The sequence below is a fragment of the Eleutherodactylus coqui genome, chromosome 1 (assembly GCF_035609145.1).
Source record: "Eleutherodactylus coqui strain aEleCoq1 chromosome 1, aEleCoq1.hap1, whole genome shotgun sequence".
Classification (NCBI taxonomy): domain Eukaryota; kingdom Metazoa; phylum Chordata; class Amphibia; order Anura; family Eleutherodactylidae; genus Eleutherodactylus; species Eleutherodactylus coqui.
Window position 1 is genome coordinate 533,596,971 of NC_089837.1, and position 17,273 is coordinate 533,614,243.

At 54.3% G+C, this 17,273-nt stretch overlaps 1 protein-coding gene across 1 annotated transcript; it reads left to right on the top strand.

Annotated features, from left to right (window-relative positions):
- The first annotated feature begins 3,154 nt into the window (after positions 1–3,154).
- Positions 3,155–16,986, top strand: LOC136607507 (hydroperoxide isomerase ALOXE3-like). The gene is made up of 6 exons (XM_066589044.1): positions 3,155–3,215; positions 8,042–8,214; positions 8,294–8,440; positions 15,963–16,074; positions 16,487–16,573; positions 16,767–16,986. The coding sequence occupies exons 1-5, from the start codon at positions 3,155–3,157 to the stop codon at positions 16,567–16,569; spliced, it is 576 nt and encodes a 191-aa protein (XP_066445141.1). The 3' UTR covers positions 16,570–16,573; positions 16,767–16,986.
- Positions 16,987–17,273: the final 287 nt, after the last annotated feature.

Here is a 17,273-nt window from a genome sequence, read left to right on the forward strand (position 1 = left end):
TCACATACACTTAGTGCGATCAACAAAACAAACTCTTGCCCGTCAAGGCGCTAACTAAGCAGCAGTACTCTCACTTACTACTAAGGTGAAGCAATGGTCAGCAAAATGCAGAAGTCCACCAGGTAGATGTGTTCACTCCAGGCTCTGTGTTACCATGCAGGGCGGCGCGGGGTCCCCCGGTCAGCGCGCGCCACGCCGGCGTCGGCTCCGGTGTCCTGGAGCTCTGGGGTCGGGGCTCTCCCGGTGGCGTGGGGTGGCCGGTGCGCAGCGGCGTGTCCGCCCGTAGGGCGCCGCCCGCACTCTTCCGCCTTTCTTATGCAGCAGTGGGGAGTTGGCTCCTCCCACTCTCCGCCCCCAGGCGGAGTCTTGTAGTTATAAGGCTGGCAGTGATCTGAGCTCACTGCCAGTTATTGGTTCTGTCAGCTGCTAGTCAGGTCTGTCTGCAGCCTGTCTCAGTCAGTCCTAGTTGCTAGTCAGCATCCCTTCCAGTTTGCCTGTAGCTCAGTCTTCCCTGTTGGTCATTTCCATCTGCCTCCCTGTCGGCGCTCTGTCCCCCGTCAGTTAGTTCATCTTGTCAGTCGCCAGGTCCCTAGGCAGGATAGGGACCGCCGTCCAGTTGTCCGCCTGGGGTTAGCCAGAGTCGATGCAAGTAGGCAGGGACAGTGGGGTGCGGTAAGTTCAGGGCACCCCACCTGGCGCTCGGGGGGCAGAGTGCCGTAACACGCTGACCCTGACTGACGGAACTTGCAGCCTTTTATGTCCCAGTGATTATATAATATCACCTGTAAAGCCGGAGAGTGAAACATTTTCATTTTTTGACTGTAGATTGTTTTATTCTATCGTCTGTATGCGACCACGGGGGCGGCCGTCCTGCCTGTACATGCTTGTGGGGGCGGCCGTCCTGCCTGTACATGCTTGTGGGGGCGGCCGTCCTGCCTGTGCGCGACCACTGGGGCGGCCGTCCTGTCTGTGCGCGACTACGGGGGCGGCCGTCCTGTCAGTGCGCGACTACGGGGGGGGGGGGGCGGCCGTCCTGTCTGTGCGCGACTACGGGGGGGGGGGGGGGGGCGGCCGTCCTGTCTGTGCGCGACTACGGGGAGCGTCCGTCCTGTCTGTGCGCGACTACGGGGGGGGGGGGCGTCCGTCCTGTCTGTGCGCGACTACGGGGGGGGGGGGCGTCCGTCCTGTCTGCGCGCGACTACGGGGGGGGGGGGGGGGGGGGGGGGGCGTCCGTCCTGTCTGCGCGCGACTACGGGCGGCGGCCGTCCTGTCTGCGCGCGACTACGGGCGGCGGCCGTCCTGTCTGCGCGCGACTACGGGCGGCGGCCGTCCTGTCTGCGCGCGACTACGGGCGGCGGCCGTCCTGTCTGCGCGCGACTACTGGGGCGTCCGTCCTGTCTGCGCGCGACTACGGGCGGCGGCCGTCCTGTCTGCGCGCGACTACGGGCGGCGGCCGTCCTGTCTGCGCGCGACTACGGGCGGCGGCCGTCCTGTCTGCGCGCGACTACGGGCGGCGGCCGTCCTGTCTGTACGCGACTACGGGGGCGGCCGTCCTGTCTGTACGCGACTACGGGGGCGGCCGTCCTGTCTGTACGCGACTACGGGGGGCGGCCGTCCTGTCTGTACGCGACTACGGGGGCGGCCGTCTTGTCTGTACGCGACTACGGGGGCGGCCGTCCTCTCTGTACGCGACTACGGGGGGGGGGGCATCTTGTCTGTACATGACTATGGGGGCGGCCATCCTGTCTGTACATGACTATGGGGACGGCCATCCTGTCTGTACGCGACTACGGGGGTGGCCGTCCTGTCTGTACGCGACTACGGAGGCGGCCGTCCTGTCTGTACGCGACTACGGGGGGGGGGGGGGCCATCCTGTCTGTACATGACTACGGCGGCGGCCGTCCTGTCTGCGCGCGACTACGGCGGCGGCCGTCCTGTCTGCGCGCGACCACGGGCGGCGGCCGTCCTGTCTGCGCGCGACCACGGGCGGCGGCCGTCCTGTCTGCGCGCGACCACGGGCGGCGGCCGTCCTGTCTGTACGCGACTACGGGGGGGGGGGGGCCATCTTGTCTGTACATGACTATGGGGGCGGCCATCCTGTCTGTACATGACTATGGGGGCGGCCATCCTGTCTGTACATGACTATGGGGGCGGCCATCCTGTCTGTACATGACTATGGGGACGGCCATCCTGTCTGTACGCGACTACGGGGGCGGCCGTCCTGTCTGTACGCGACTACGGGGGGGGAGGGGGGGCCATCCTGTCTGTACATGACTATGGGGGCGGCCATCCTGTCTGTACATGAATATGGGGGAGGCCATCTTGTCTGTACATGACTATGGGGGCGGCCATCCTGTCTGTACATGAATATGGGGGCGGCCATCTTGTCTGTACATGACTATGGGGGCGGCCATCCTGTCTGTACATGAGTATTGGGGGCAGCCATCCTGTCTGTACATGAGTATTGGGGGCGGCCATCCTGTCTGTACATGACTATGGGGGCGGCCATCCTGTTTGTACATGACTATGGGGGCGGCCATCCTGTTTGTACATGACTATGGGGGCGGCCATCCTGTTTGTACATGACTATGGGGGCGGCCATCTTGCCTAAGAAGCAGTTAAAGTGTGCTTTTGAGCTGGGAAAAACAAAGATGTTGGCACCTCTACCCACCTGATGCCCACTGTGTTAGCATACACCATTAGTATTATAGCACCACACAGGACGGCGGGACCTAGGGGAGGTTCGGGTGTCAAAGCCCTAAACTAAGCCTCAGACATCACCTACAGCAGAAGCGCCGTCCGTCTGGCGGCATCCCCTCCTCGCTCCCCCGCACTGGTCTTCAGCATCTCTTCTGGACGCAGTTTTGTCTGTAATACGTCGTTGTTACAAATCCGTATCACGGACAGATGCGAATGCTCTTGTGAAACCGTCGCTGCTGCTTCCCACAAAAGACACATTAATAAAAGACGATATTCGTACTCCCAAAATGGTGCCATTAAAAAAAGGCAACTCATCCGGCAAAACGCGTCCCTCCCTGCGGCGGCGCCAATAGGGAGGAAGGTCGGGGCTCCTGGGAATGGGGAGATGAGGAAACCCAAAGTATTGGTCAGTAGTGTCCAGTGATTAGGGGGTTAAAACCAACCAGGTTTGGGGATGGGGCGGCTGCTCGGCGACCTGTCCCTAACGTGCATAAAGCTTACTGCCTCACTGAGAGGTAAGTGCCCGGCTGTCCTGGGATCAGGTAGGTGGCGGGGCTGTGGGCACACTGGTGTAGGCATCCTCTGGATGGTCCTCCTTGCATTGTATTAGTCGATTCGGATGAGGGGTTTTTCAGTTGCATGAAAAAACAAATTGCGTTGCGTTCTGTACTTGTGTTTTCACGGACCAGAAGCCATTAACGTTACGGGAATGTATAAATGTGCAGCGCGGCTGCGGCGCTCGCTGTGTCCCCGGATGGGATCGTCCCCCCACCCCACTAATGTCTGTCGGGGAGCACAGTGATGCCTGCGGGTCTCTAGCCCTGAGGGATTAATGAAGCATCAGGTTAATTCTTAGCGTTCCCCTCCTGTGACCAGCTTCCAGGAGACCCCAGGAGATCCCAGGAGACCCCAAGAGACCCCAGGAGACCCCAGGAGATCCCAGGAGATCCCTCGGCCTCCGTCAGCATTGATTGTCTTTTAAAAAAAAAGTGTGCATGTAAAGCATGCAGAGCTGAAAACACAAAAAAGCGTGACACACGGGCGGTGAATATGCAGTGTGTTTCAGCGGCTGACTATGCATACGCCCGTGTGAATGAGCCCCTAGTGGTAGATGTCCGCCCCGTGCTTGCAGGGTCGCCGCTCCTCTATAGCTGTAGTGCCGTACACATGGTGCTGTCCGCTGGAGAATAGTCATGATAGTGAGCGGTCTGAGCCCCGGACGTGTAAGGTGAAGCTCCTGGGCCCCACTGCAGAACCATGGGCCCCAACCATGAGGGGTATGGCATTCCTCTCCTCTTATGTGACTTCTGGGCTACAGGGGGCCCGGCCGGGCTGCTGCTTGTGGCCCCAGGTCGCTGGCTTGTTTTGCTGGGTGCTGTTTTCTGTCTCGCGTTTCTTCAGTGGCGTCTTCTGACCGGTTCTGCTGGCGGACATGGGGGTATATACGTGATTACAGGGACTGTCCTTCCAGCGACTCCTCCACGTTCCTCTGCCCTTCTGCTTTACGGATAACCACCGGTGGAGGGGATATCAAGGGTAGTCTGGGCCTGAGAATACACGAGGGAGGGGGCATCGTGCCCTTGTCTTATGAGGAGGGCAATAACTAGATTAACCCTTCATGCCTGGGCTCAGGCCACAATAAGGTCTGGCAGTGGCCGATGTGCTAGCTGCGCAGTCCGGAGGTCAGCGGGACGTTCGAGGATGGCACATGGACTCGGCCATTTGCTAAATGCTTGTCAACGCTCGTTGAACAAACTCTAATCCCTCCAGGCTGACCTGTCGGCCGTATAGTCCTTACAAAACCATGCTGACTACCCATTTGGTTTAACAGTAGTGACCACTGTTTCTTTAACGCGGGTTAGCTGATGCTCTTTTACTCTGGCCTGTAGGGTCCAAGGGTGCTGGCCCACCCATAAGGTCCAGCATGCTCCAGTCATGAGGCCGCCAAAATCTCTGTCCTCCTGGAAGTGCAGCGTCCGAGGAGCAGGCCCTCAGCTGAAGAGACAGCGGGGTAGAGGGAAAACCTTATCATGGTGCTCTACCACCTCCTCCCCAAGGGTAGTGTGGGACCCAACCACGCTACTGCTGAGGACGATCATGGGGGTAGTAACCATGGTTACCTGACGTCCTGCTTGTCACACGTGACGCCAACGTTCCATCCTCTCTGACATAGTCTGTGAGTGAGAGCCTAGGACTGCATACTGCTGCCTTAACACTCTGCAGTAAAACACATGACTAGTGCTGTATCAGTGAGGACTTCTCGGACTCTTCCATGTCTAACCCCCTGGACTCTCTACATCACATGACCACACGTTTAGGCCTCTTCCGCACAGGCGATTTCCTTGAGCGATGTTTGTAGAGTCCATGCTTTCCTCTGGGTCCTTCCACACACGCCATGTTTTGCAGGGTGTGAGATTACAAAATGATGGCACGCTCTATACTTCCACGATCTGCGATTTATTGTATTTTTCCGTATCCCACGTTCACCTACAGCGCCGGTGATTTTCTAGCATCACACAGCAGCCACTAGCGGCACGCATGCCATGCGAGAAAACTGCCTGCTATGGATAAACCTCTGCTAATTCTCCATCAGAAGGGAGGCGAGAAAATGGCCAGCAGATATAAATCTCATACTGGCAACTAAAGCAACAGATAAACCGCCATCGATAACGCCGACCTGCCGCTGGGAAGGTGGGATCACATGCGGCGGAGTTGCCACGGACTTTCCATGCAGCCCCTCCACACGGAAATTCCACAGCATTTATCGTAGCAGTAAAGGGATTTGGAAGATCTCACCCACAAGCTGTGGTAATGACCTGCGCCATACCCGTGTGGCATCCAATACTGCAGCATGTCGATTGTATCCCCGCCCCTGCTGCGGAATTAACTCACAATGAGGCGGTAGATTCCGCAAGGTGTTCGTGATAAAACCAGCACCGAATGGCGCGAGTCTGGAGCGGGCATCCTGCAGCTGATCTGGAATGCCTACTGCGGGCATTCTGCTGGAAATGAGCCTGATGTGCACAGCTTTAAGCCCCATTCAGACGGGGCGAATGACAAACTATGCCCGACAATCATTCCTGCTTGTATCGCTGGCGCACAGCGGGGCGGCAGGAGCAGACCTCAGTTCTTGCTCTTCTCCACCCCCTGCCCCTCTCCATTCAGTTAACATGGTGGTCTACAATACTGAATGGCTGCCATTTACACTGCATAAACAATGAGCGATGCGTTTTACTATGACAGCGCAGTGTAAGTGGCAGCCAGTCAGTACTGAACAGCCACTACGTTAACTGAATGGAGAGGGGCGGGTGAGAACTGAAGTCCGCTCCTGCTGCCCCGCTGTGAGCCCGAGATGCAAGCACGGCAGCGAGTGTGTGCGGGCACGAGGGGCGGGCATCGTTTGCCCAACATTCATCCCATCTAAATGGGGCTATAGGTTGGATCCACATTTGACTGGCCACCAGACCTTCCGGTTCTGCACCTTCACAGTGGTGCAGTGAGCAGGAGTTGGCAGCAGTAGCTTGAGCTCTGGCCAATCACAGTGGTGGCTACACTGACAGAAATGGTGGCTCATGCGGTAGGTGGGATTGCAATGGCAGTCTTGGCGAGAGCAGTTGGTGATTAGTGTAAGTTCTTCGTGACGCCAGTGCATTTCAGTGAATGTTTCTGTGGTGATGAAATAAAGACACAAGTCCATAGAAGTATCAGTAACACTGAAGGCTTAACCTTAGGACTGAGTGCAAGATTCACTTCCCTTGGGGCAAACAGTAAATTCTCCAGCAGATGCAATGCCATACATTTATTCCTTGACCCTCTCCTAAAAAATGGGGTGTGGCTGCCAGGCTAAGTGAAGTGGTTGCTTACTAGGAGGTTATTTGTGGAGGAATGGAGGGAATAGTGCATGCTCTCCTGTGGACGCACTGACTTCTGACTATGGACGGACAAACTCACAGCTGCGGTGGCTGAACCTGGCACGGGTTCCTTCTTCTGGGCGCTGTCTGATCACTACGCTCGGCTCCTGCACCCCTCCAGCTTCCCGGTCTCCTTCTGCTGACTCGCTCCACTTTCCTGGGCTCCACTATACTCCTCCTACTCCACCAATCTCTGGGGCTTTGTCTCTCCTGGGTCACATGGCCAGTTTCCTCCAATCACAAAAATCCTCTCAGACGGAGAGGCACTGTTGTTGGGCAGATCACCTTTAACCCATTAATCAAGCAAAAACTGTGTTTTTCTCCTGAAGGGTGCCTCCTTTGTCCCCCTAAGGACTCCTAGCGGGCGGCTGCATAAGGGTATAAGGCCTGCTGTCCCATCCGGCCATGGAATCCAAGGTATCGCCACAATGAGACACGGGCAGGGGCGATGCAAGATGGACAGGTGGGGTCCCCGTCATTGGCAATGCTCTTACAACGTCGTCTCTTCTAACCATGACAACCAACAAGCTGGCCAACCAATTACTTCACTTGCAGGTAAATCCTGCCTGCAGGGAAGCGCCATACCATATATGAAGAGCAGGATTGGTGGAGCCCACTGTTGTGGTCAGCAAAGCAATAGAAGTACCAACCGTCCCTTCTGTGTAATGGCATCCTTCAGAGAAGAAGTTGCATCCTCCTATGCAATCAATGTGGAGCCCATATGGTAGGCACCACAGGCAGAAGTGCATGAGTGCCAGATGTGGTGCCCTACACTCATGACTCTCCACTACTGGCCTTGGGCATTTCCATCGGAAGGTGAAAAGTCCAGGGGAGTGAGCTCCTCTGCCGCCAGAACCCCCACCCCAAATAACATAAAGGAGCAGCAGTGTTTGTGGTAAGCAGACCCCATCAGGAGGACACCCCCCTCTACATATAGACTAGGGGTACATAGTGACAGCGTGTGATGTGTCACATGGCCAAAGATCGCAGTGCTGTGCTGCCTTCATCACAAGTGAATGCTGTGACCTGGAATATGCCGTGACAACCCAACCCTGCTGGATTTCTTTTGAGTGATTGTAACCAGTCATGGCAGCCCTGGGGGGTCTTCAGAATGGCACCCCATGATCTTAGTGTAAGACCTGATCCCGACTGTTATGTGCAGGAGTCAGACAGTCGGCACCTGCCTTGTATAGAGCCGGATTGGTTCCCCATCCCATTCCATACACACCCCGCACATGTAAGTATACGTCCTGGGGCATGAGGAGGTTAAAGACTTGCCATTCATGCATGGAACCCTTAGACCCCTTTGCACCTCACCAGTGGCTATTTGGCACAGTTCTATGACCTTTCTGGAGTTGAACCAGGAATGGAGTTCTCTCCCATGTTTGTTGCTCTTCATGGTTATGATCACGGTCTGCTTCTATCTCTAGATGAGATCTCCAAGAGATGGAATGAGGACACCTTGTTTGGTTACCAGTACCTGAATGGAGTTAACCCGATGATGATGCATAAATGTCTCAACCTACCGCAGAACTTCCCAGTCACCAGCAGCATGGTGGCTACATCTCTGGGGAGCTCCAAGGTCCTTGATGAAGAGCTTCAGGTGGGGCATTTTGAGTGAGGACAGCAACTACTAATGAAGCTTCCGTATGGCATGTCATGACCATGTGCTGATCTTCCAGAACGGGAATGTCTTCCTGGCCGACTACAAGATTCTCCAGGGAATTCCTGCCAACGACTCTGTAAATGGGAAGCAGCAGTACATCAGCGCCCCCATGTGTCTGCTGTGGAAGGACCCCCAGGACCAGCTGCTCCCCATCGCTATCCAGGTAATGTCCAGTCACCCCATGGAGCATCTTCAGTGTTTCACCCTCATTCTTGCTCCTCCTGCATGTGGCCATATTTCAAATCCTTATGGCACAGCAGTAAGAAAGGAAGCCATGTTTTCATTTCCCCTACATGAAGTTGTGAGGTTACTTCACGTTATGTAATTTTACACCGGAATTCACTTGCACGCATCTTTACTTATGAGTATGAGGGTACACCTCTGTGACGGAGTACTTCAATCATTACCAACCACTGCCCTCACAGTACTCCATACTCATAGTTGTACTCCCCAATCTGCAGCATGACAACATGGTGGCCTCACTCACCGTAGCTGCCAGGGTAGATATACTCTGTAGAGTATTCCGTGGCACTGCAGACTCTACACACCATAAATATACCGGCATCTTAGATACAATCTTGTCTCACATAAGATTGTATCTGTACATAACACTGCTACTCAAAGTGCCTTGTCCTTCTTCAGCCCCGGGTCATCGGCTCCTTTTGCTGGCAGATCGTGTCTTCAGAGCCCTTGAATCTCTTGCACACTGCTGCTGTGTTCTATGCAGGTTTCTTTTGCTGCTCTACACATTCTCACTGCTGCTGGGCTCTGCTGCTGCTCAATGCATCATCTTGTGGTGCACCTGCAATAACTTGTATGGCCACTGTGATATCACCTCAGGGTAGAGCTTAGTCATTCACAGTCCCAGCGTAGAAGCAGTCCTAGTGAGTTTCAGGGCCTTCCTCGGGTGTGGTTGAAGATCTTTTCACTCCAGTTGCTGTAAATCATGTGACCTCTGTCTCGGAAGGTCCTTGATCAAGTAAGTGAAGATAAAGTCCCCTGGTGCAAGCTCCCAGACATGACTGACTTCTAGGGTGATGTCATATCATGATGTGTTCTTGACAGACTGTTTTAGCAGGGGGATTTGCCATTGCTTTCTACCAAATGTATGGAGAGACTTGTTCATAGAAGCTGCAGGCACATAATGCAAGGAGCATCTTAAGACTCTTAGCTATACGCCAAATGGTCATTAATTCTATCTGCCCCAACGCTGCATGGAAATGCCGTGTCCACAGGTGGTGGCAGAGGAGATAAGTGGCATCAGAAGTGTCTTGTATCTGTCCCCAAAGATATGAGTGTTAGTTTATCTTACATCTAGTGTGAAGATGACCCTTCCCTGCCTGCCAAGCACCCAAACAAGTTCCTACAGACACTGAACCAGCAGGGAATGCTTTGAGAACTCATTACTGAAGCTGCAGTACAGTGATTGCTGCTCTGGAGAACAATACAGGCTGTAACTCGGGATAGACTTTAAGGCTAGCTCACCCAGACATGGATGCTATGTACTGACAGTCCAGAAGGGGTCTTGATTAGAGATGAGCGAACGTACTCGTCCGAGCTTGATATTCGTGCGAATATTAGCGTGTTCGAGATGCTCGTTACTCGTAACGAGCACCACGCGGTGTTCCGGTTACTTTCAGTTTCCTCTCTGAGACGTTAGCACGCTTTTCTGGCCAATTGAAAGACAGGGAAGGCATTACAACTTCCCCCTGTGACGTTCAAGCCCTATACCACCCCCCTGCAGTGAGTGGCTGGGGCGATCAGATGTCACCCGAGTATAAAAATCGGCCCCTCCCGCGGCTCGCCTCAGATGCCTGGTGAGTTAGCTGAGGGACAGTGGTATCGTGCTGGAGCTGCTGTAGGGAGAGCGTTAGGAGTTAGTGTAGGTTTCAAGAACCCCAACGGCCCTTCTCAGGGCCACATCTACTAGTGTGCAGTACTGTGTTAGCACAGTATTTTTATTTTTTTTCCCCAAAATTGGATCTGCAGAGCATTGCACCCGGCATTAATACTACAGGGATAGAATTGTGTAGGCAGGGCCAGAAGACATACATTATTCATTGAATACACGCAGTGTGGGTGTTCCTTGTAAAAAGCAGGGAAAAAATTCTATTTGGCCTGCCTCTGACAGTACTCAGGGCTCTGGGTACGTGTGTGCTGTGCGCTGAACGTTCAGAAAAAATCAGACGCAGTCAGCTACGTTTTACTGCAGGCTTGCGCCAATTTTTTTCCGGCATGGGAAATCCCTGATCTGCTGTAGCGAATTACTTTGCATCACTGCAGTTCTGGGACAAATTGGCAGGGCCACAACACAGTTATTAAACTTAGTATTCATTGAATACATGCAGTGTGGGTGTTCCTTGTAAAAAGCAGGGAAAAAATTCTATTTGGCCTGCAGGCTTGCGCCAATTTATTTCCTGGCTGTGAAATCACTGGTAATACAGCATGCTGAGGGGTAGGGGTAGGGCTAGAGGACGTGGACGCGGCCGAGGACGCGTAGGCCCAAGTGAGGGTGTGGGCACAGGCCGAGCTCCTGATCCAGGTGTGTCGCAGCTGACTGCTGCGGGATTAGGAGAGAGGCACGTTTCTGGCGTCCCCACATTCATCGCACAATTAATGGGTCCACGCGGGAGACCTTTATTAGAAAATGAGCAGTGTGAGCAGGTCCTGTCCTGGATGGCAGAAAGTGCTTCCAGCAAGCTATCATCCACCCAGAGTTCTGCGCCGTCCAGTGCTGCAAATCCGAATCCTCTGTCTGCTGCTCCTCCTTCCTCCCAGCCTCCTCACTCCACTACAATGACACATGCTCAGGAGCGGGAAGACTCTCAGGAACTGTTCTCGGGCCCCTGCTCAGATTGGGCAGCAGTGGTTTCTCTCCCACCAGAGGAGTTTATCGTCACTGATGCCCAACCATTGGAAAGTTCCCGGGGTCCGGGGGATGAGGCTGGGGACTTCCGCCAACTGTCTCAAGACCTTTCAGTGGGTGAGGAGGACGATGACGATGAGACACAGTTGTCTTGCAGTGAGGTAGTAGTAAGGGCAGTAAGTGCGAGGGAGGAGCGCACAGAGGATTCGGAGGAAGAGCAGCTGGACGATGAGGTGACTGACCCCACCTGGTGTGCAACGCCTACTCAGGACAGGTCTTCAGAGGGGGAGGCAGCAGCAGGGCAGGTTGCAAGAGGCAGTGGGGTGGCCAGGGGTAGAGGCAGGGCCAGACTGAATAATCCACCAACTGTTTCCCAAAGCGCCCCCTCGCGCCATGCCACCCTGCAGAGGCCGAGGTGCTCAAAGGTCTGGCAGTTTTTCACAGAGACGCCTGAGGACCGACGAACAGTGGTGTGCAACCTTTGTCGCGCCAAGATCAGCTGGGGAGCCACCACCAACAGCCTCACCACCACCAGCATGCGCAGACATATGATGGCCAAGCACCCCACAAGGTGGGACGAAGGCCGTTCACCGCCTCCGGTTTGCACCGCTGCCTCTCCCCCTGTGCCCCAACCTGCCACTGAGATACAACCCCCCTCTCAGGACACAGGCACTACCGTCTCATGGCCTGCACCCACACCCTCACCTCCGCTGTCCTCGGCCCCATCCACCAATGTCTCGCACCGCACAGTCCAGCCGTCGCTAGCGCAAGTGTTGGAGCGCAAGCGCAAGTACGCCGCCACGCACGCTCAATCGTTAACCGTCCACATCGCCAAATTTATCAGCCTTGAGATGCTGCCGTATAGGGTTGTGGAAACGGAGGCTTTCAAAGCTATGATGGCGGCGGCGGCCCCGCGCTACTCAGTTCCCAGTCGCCACTACTTTTCCCGATGTGCCGTCCCAGCCCTGCACGACCACGTCTCCCGCAACATTGTACGCGCCCTCACCAACGCGGTTACTGCCACGGTCCACTTAACAACGGACACGTGGACAAGCACAGGCGGGCAGGGCCACTACATCTCCCTGACGGCACATTGGGTAAATTTAGTGGAGGCTGGGACAGAGTCAGAGCCTGGGACTGCTCACGTCCTACCCACCCCCAGAATTGCGGGCCCCAGCTCGGTGGTGGTATGTTCGGCGGTGTATGCTTCGTCCACTAAAACACCCTCCTCCTCCACCTCCTCCTCAACCTCTGTCTCGCAATCAAGATGTGTCAGCAGCAGCACGTCGCCAGCAGTCGGTGTCGCGCGGCGTGGCAGCACAGCGGTGGGCAAGCGTCAGCAAGCCGTGCTGAAACTACTCAGCTTAGGCGATAAGAGGCACACGGCCCACGAACTGCTGCAGGGTCTGACACAGCAGACCGACCGCTGGCTTGCGCCGCTGAGCCTCCAACCGGGCATGGTCGTGTGTGACAACGGCCGTAACCTGGTGGCGGCTCAGCAGCTCGGCAGCCTCACGCACGTGCCATGCCTGGCCCACGTCTTTAATTTGGTGGTTCAGCGCTTTCTGAAAAGCTACCCACGCTTGTCATACCTGCTCGTAAAGGTGCGCCGGCTCTGCACACATTTCCGCAAGTCCCACACGGACGCTGCCACCCTGCGCACCCTGCAACATCGCTTTAATCTGCCAGTGCACCGACTGCTGTGCGACGTGCCCACACGGTGGAACTCTACGCTCCACATGTTGGCTAGGCTCTATGAGCAGCGTATAGCTATAGTGGAATACCAACTCCAACATGGGCGGCGCAGTGGGAGTCAGCCTCCTCAATTCTTTTCAGAAGAGTGGGCCTGGTTGGCAGACATCTGCCAGGTCCTTCGAAACTTTGAGCAGTCTACCCAGGTGGTGAGCGGCGATGCTGCAATCATTAGCGTCACCATTCCTCTGCTATGCATCTTGAGAAGTTCCCTGCAAACCATAAAGGCAGCAGCTTTGCGCTCGGAAACAGAGCCGGGGGAAGACAGTATGTCGCTGGATAGTCAGAGCACCCTCCTGTCTATATCTCAGCGCGTTCAGGAGGAGGAGGAGCATGAGGAGGATGAGGAGGAGGGGGAAGAGACAGCTTGGGCCACTGCTGACGGTACCCATGCTGCTTGCCTGTCATCATTTCAGCGTGTATGGCCTGAGGAGGAGGAGGAGGAGGATCCTGAAAGTGATCTTCCTAGTGCGGACAGCCATGTGTTGCGTACAGGTACCCTGGCACACATGGCTGACTTCATGTTAGGATGCCTTTCTCGTGACCCTCGCGTTACACGCATTCTGGCCACTATGGATTACTGGGTGTACACACTGCTCGACCCACGCTATAAGGAGAACCTTCCCACTCTCATTCCGGAAGAGGAAAGGGGTTCGAGAGTGTTGCTATACCACAGGACCCTGGCGGACAAGCTGATGGTAAAATTCCCATCCGACAGCGCTAGTGGCAGAAGGCACAGTTCCGAGGGCCAGGTAGCAGGGGAGGTGCGGAGATCGAGCAGCATGTACAGCCCAGACAGTGCAACAGTCTTTAAGGGCCTGGACAGCTTTATGGCTCCCCAGCAAGACTGTGTCACCGCTCCCTAGTCAAGGCTGAGTCGGCGGGAGCACTGTAAAAGGATGGTGAGGGAGTACGTAGCCGATCGCACGACCGTGCTCCGTGACGCCTCTGCCCCCTACAACTACTGGGTGTCGAAGCTGGACACGTGGCCTGAACTAGCGCTGTATGCCCTGGAGGTGCTTGCTTGTCCTGCGGCTAGCGTCTTGTCGGAGAGGGGGTTTAGTGCGGCTGGGGGAATCATCACAGATAAGCGTACCCGCCTGTCAACCGACAGTGCCGACAGGCTAACACTCATCAAGATGAACAAAGGCTGGATTTCCCCAGACTTCTCTTCTCCACCAGCGGACAGCAGCGATACGTAAGCAATACGTAGGCTGCACCCGTGGATGGAAGCATCGTTCTCTCTCACCATCCAAAACGGGGACATTTCTGCTTCATCAATCTGTGTCTAATATTCCTCCTCCTCCTCCTCCTGCTCCACCTCCTGAAACCTCACGTAATCACTCTGAACGGGCAATTTTTCTTAGGGCCACAAGGCTCACTCATCTAATTTTTCTAAACAATTTTTATATGTTTCAATGCTATTAAAAGCGTTGGAACTTTAACTTGAACCAATTTTTCGTTACACTGGGCTGCCTCCAGGCCTAGTTACCACTTAAGCCACATTAACCAAAGCCATTAATGGGTTTCACCTGCCATCTTGGTTGGCCAGGGCCAATTTTTCTGATGTACATTAGTACTGTTGGTACACCAATTTTTGTGGGCCCTCGCCTACAGTGTAATCAAATGAATTTTTAGCCCACCTGCATTACAGCTGACGTTACATCCGCTGTGCTGGGCAATGCAATGGGATATTTTTATGTACCGCCGGTGGGTTCCAGGGAGCCACCCATGCTGTCGGTCCACAGGGAATTATAAATGCATCTGTTTCCACATCTAAAGAACCCCAGTCTGACTGGGGCATGCAGTGTGGGCCGAAGCCCACCTGCATTAAGCACGACATTACTACCTCAGCTGTGTTGGGCAATGCAATGGGATATTTTTGTGTATCGCCGGTGGGTTCCAGGGAGCCACCCATGCTGTCGGTCCACAGGGAATTATAAATGCATCTGTTTCCACATCTAAAGAACCCCAGTCTGACTGGGGCATGCAGTGTGGGCCGAAGCCCACCTGCATTAAGCACGACATTACTACCTCAGCTGTGTTGGGCAATGCAATGGGATATTTTTGTGTATCGCCGGTGGGTTCCAGGGAGCCACCCATGCTGTCGGTCGACAGGGACTTCACAATAGGGAGTTGTACCTGCCTGTGTCTATGAATTAAAAAGCCCGGTCTGACTGGGGCATGCAGACACCTTGACAGAATGAATAGTGTGTGGCACATAGGTTCCCCATTGCTATGCCCACGTGTGCAGCTCCTGATGGCGGTGGCACAGGATTCTATTTCTCATTGCTTCTGTACAGCATTGTGGGCTATCGCCCCGCCCCTTTTAAAGAGGATCGCTGCCTAGCCGTGCCAACCCTCTGCAGTGTGTGCCTGCGGTTCCTCGTCATGGCAGACGCACTTCTAAATAGACATGAGGGTGGTGTGGCATGAGGGCAGCTGAAGGCTGCGCAGGGACACTTTGGTGTGCGCTGTGGGGGGGAGGGGGGCGGTTGGGCAGCATGTAACCCAGGAGAAGTGTCAGTGGAGTGTCATGCAGGCAGTGATGTGCTTTGTTGGAGGTAGTGTGGTGCTTAGCTAAGGTATGCCATGCTAATGAGGGCTTTTCAGAAGTAAAAGTTTTTGGGAGGGGGGGGGCACTCTTGCCGCTATTGTGGCTTAATAGTGGGACCTGTGAACTTGAGATGCAGCCCAACATGTAGCCCCTCGCCTGCCTTATCCGTTGCTGTGTCGTTCCCATCACTTTCTTGAATTGCCCAGATTTTCACACAAGGAAACCTTAGCGAGCATCGGCGAAATACAAAAATGCTCCGGTCGCCCATTGACTTTAATGGGGTTCGTTACTCGAAACAAACCCTCGAGCATCGCGAAAAGTTCATCCCGAGTAACGAGCACCCGAGCATTTTGGTGCTCGCTCATCTCTAGTCTTGATGCATGTTGGTATCTAGGTTAGCAGCATTGCATATGATGGTGCCATCAGTACACTTGAGCAGATATGACTTTCAAGCTGATTTTCTTCTACACCTCTGGGATTCTTTGAATGTCTCATCTGCTTTCATCATAGTTGGGTCAGACTCCAGGAGAACAGACACCGATCTTCCTGCCGAGTGACTCCAAGTGGGACTGGACCTTGGCCAAGATTTGGGTGCACAATGCTGAGTTCCAGGTGATTCAAGGTGAGTGTGAGACATCAGTGTGAGATATCCACCCCATGGTTGGGTCTCAGATTGAACAGGATGTGTGAAGAGCCAAATAGTTTATGTACTGAATATTGCTCATACCCTGACCCCACCCCCATGATATTCTGGCTCCATGCAAGACCCAATCTCAGAGTCCTGATCCCTAAAGGTTGGTGGGCACGACTCATGGCGCCTACTGAAAACCAAACCTAGTAGACAAGTAAGGAGCCCACTGACCACTCAGCTGGTACAACCATCAGTATTAATCCTCTCTAACCAATGGAGCCCTGCGGTAATGGCGGACATGTATCAGACGCTCGGCTCTGGTTTACTGTATATTTTACTACAATTCTACAATCTCTGCTCAACCGACAATCAGATTCATTCTTCATTCTCATTATTTCTCCAGCTCCTCGTGCCTCATCTGCACTACACTCTGGACATCCACACTCTCGCCAGAAAGGATCTCATTGGACCTGGGGGCGTCTTTGATCAAGTGAGACCCTGATAGCCTGTCATATTGTATGTAGACATGACAACCTCTCGGCCATGATGTACAGGCTGGTTGTCAGTAGGAATAGATAAATGGCTATTAGTGTAGTATGTGTGGTGCTCAGGGATATTACAGTAATTGGGGGACGAGGTACGTTGTGTGGAGTCACCTTTCACTTTTTTCCTCTTTCTCTCAGACTACGGCTGTTGGTAAAGAGGGGTATAAAGCTTTGATGCAGAGAGCGATGGAGGAGGTGACTTACAGCACCCTCTGCCTGCCTGAAGACATTGAGGCTCGAGGATTGGATTCTGTTCCCAAATACTTCTATAGGGATGATGGGAAGATGATCTGGGAAGCGATGGAGAGGCGCAGTATCCTGTCTGCACCTATGGTAGCCATAACACCCTGTAGAACATCCTCATGCTGCATAGACTACAGATACAACATGGAGCAACCACATTAATAATGCATACTACATTGCTAGACAAGATTTAAGTCGAACCCTACCCACAGAGTCCTACTTGGTCCAGAGATGAAACTGCCCAGCTTTGGCTAACTGGGTCCAGTAGGGTACACTGGTTTATACTGCCTCTAGGAGATGGGTGATCAAATAGGGGTACAGATGGGGGCCAGGTATACACAAGCTGACAATTTTAGTCGAATAAAAGTTTGGAGGTTGCATTCCTCCATAATACGGAGATTC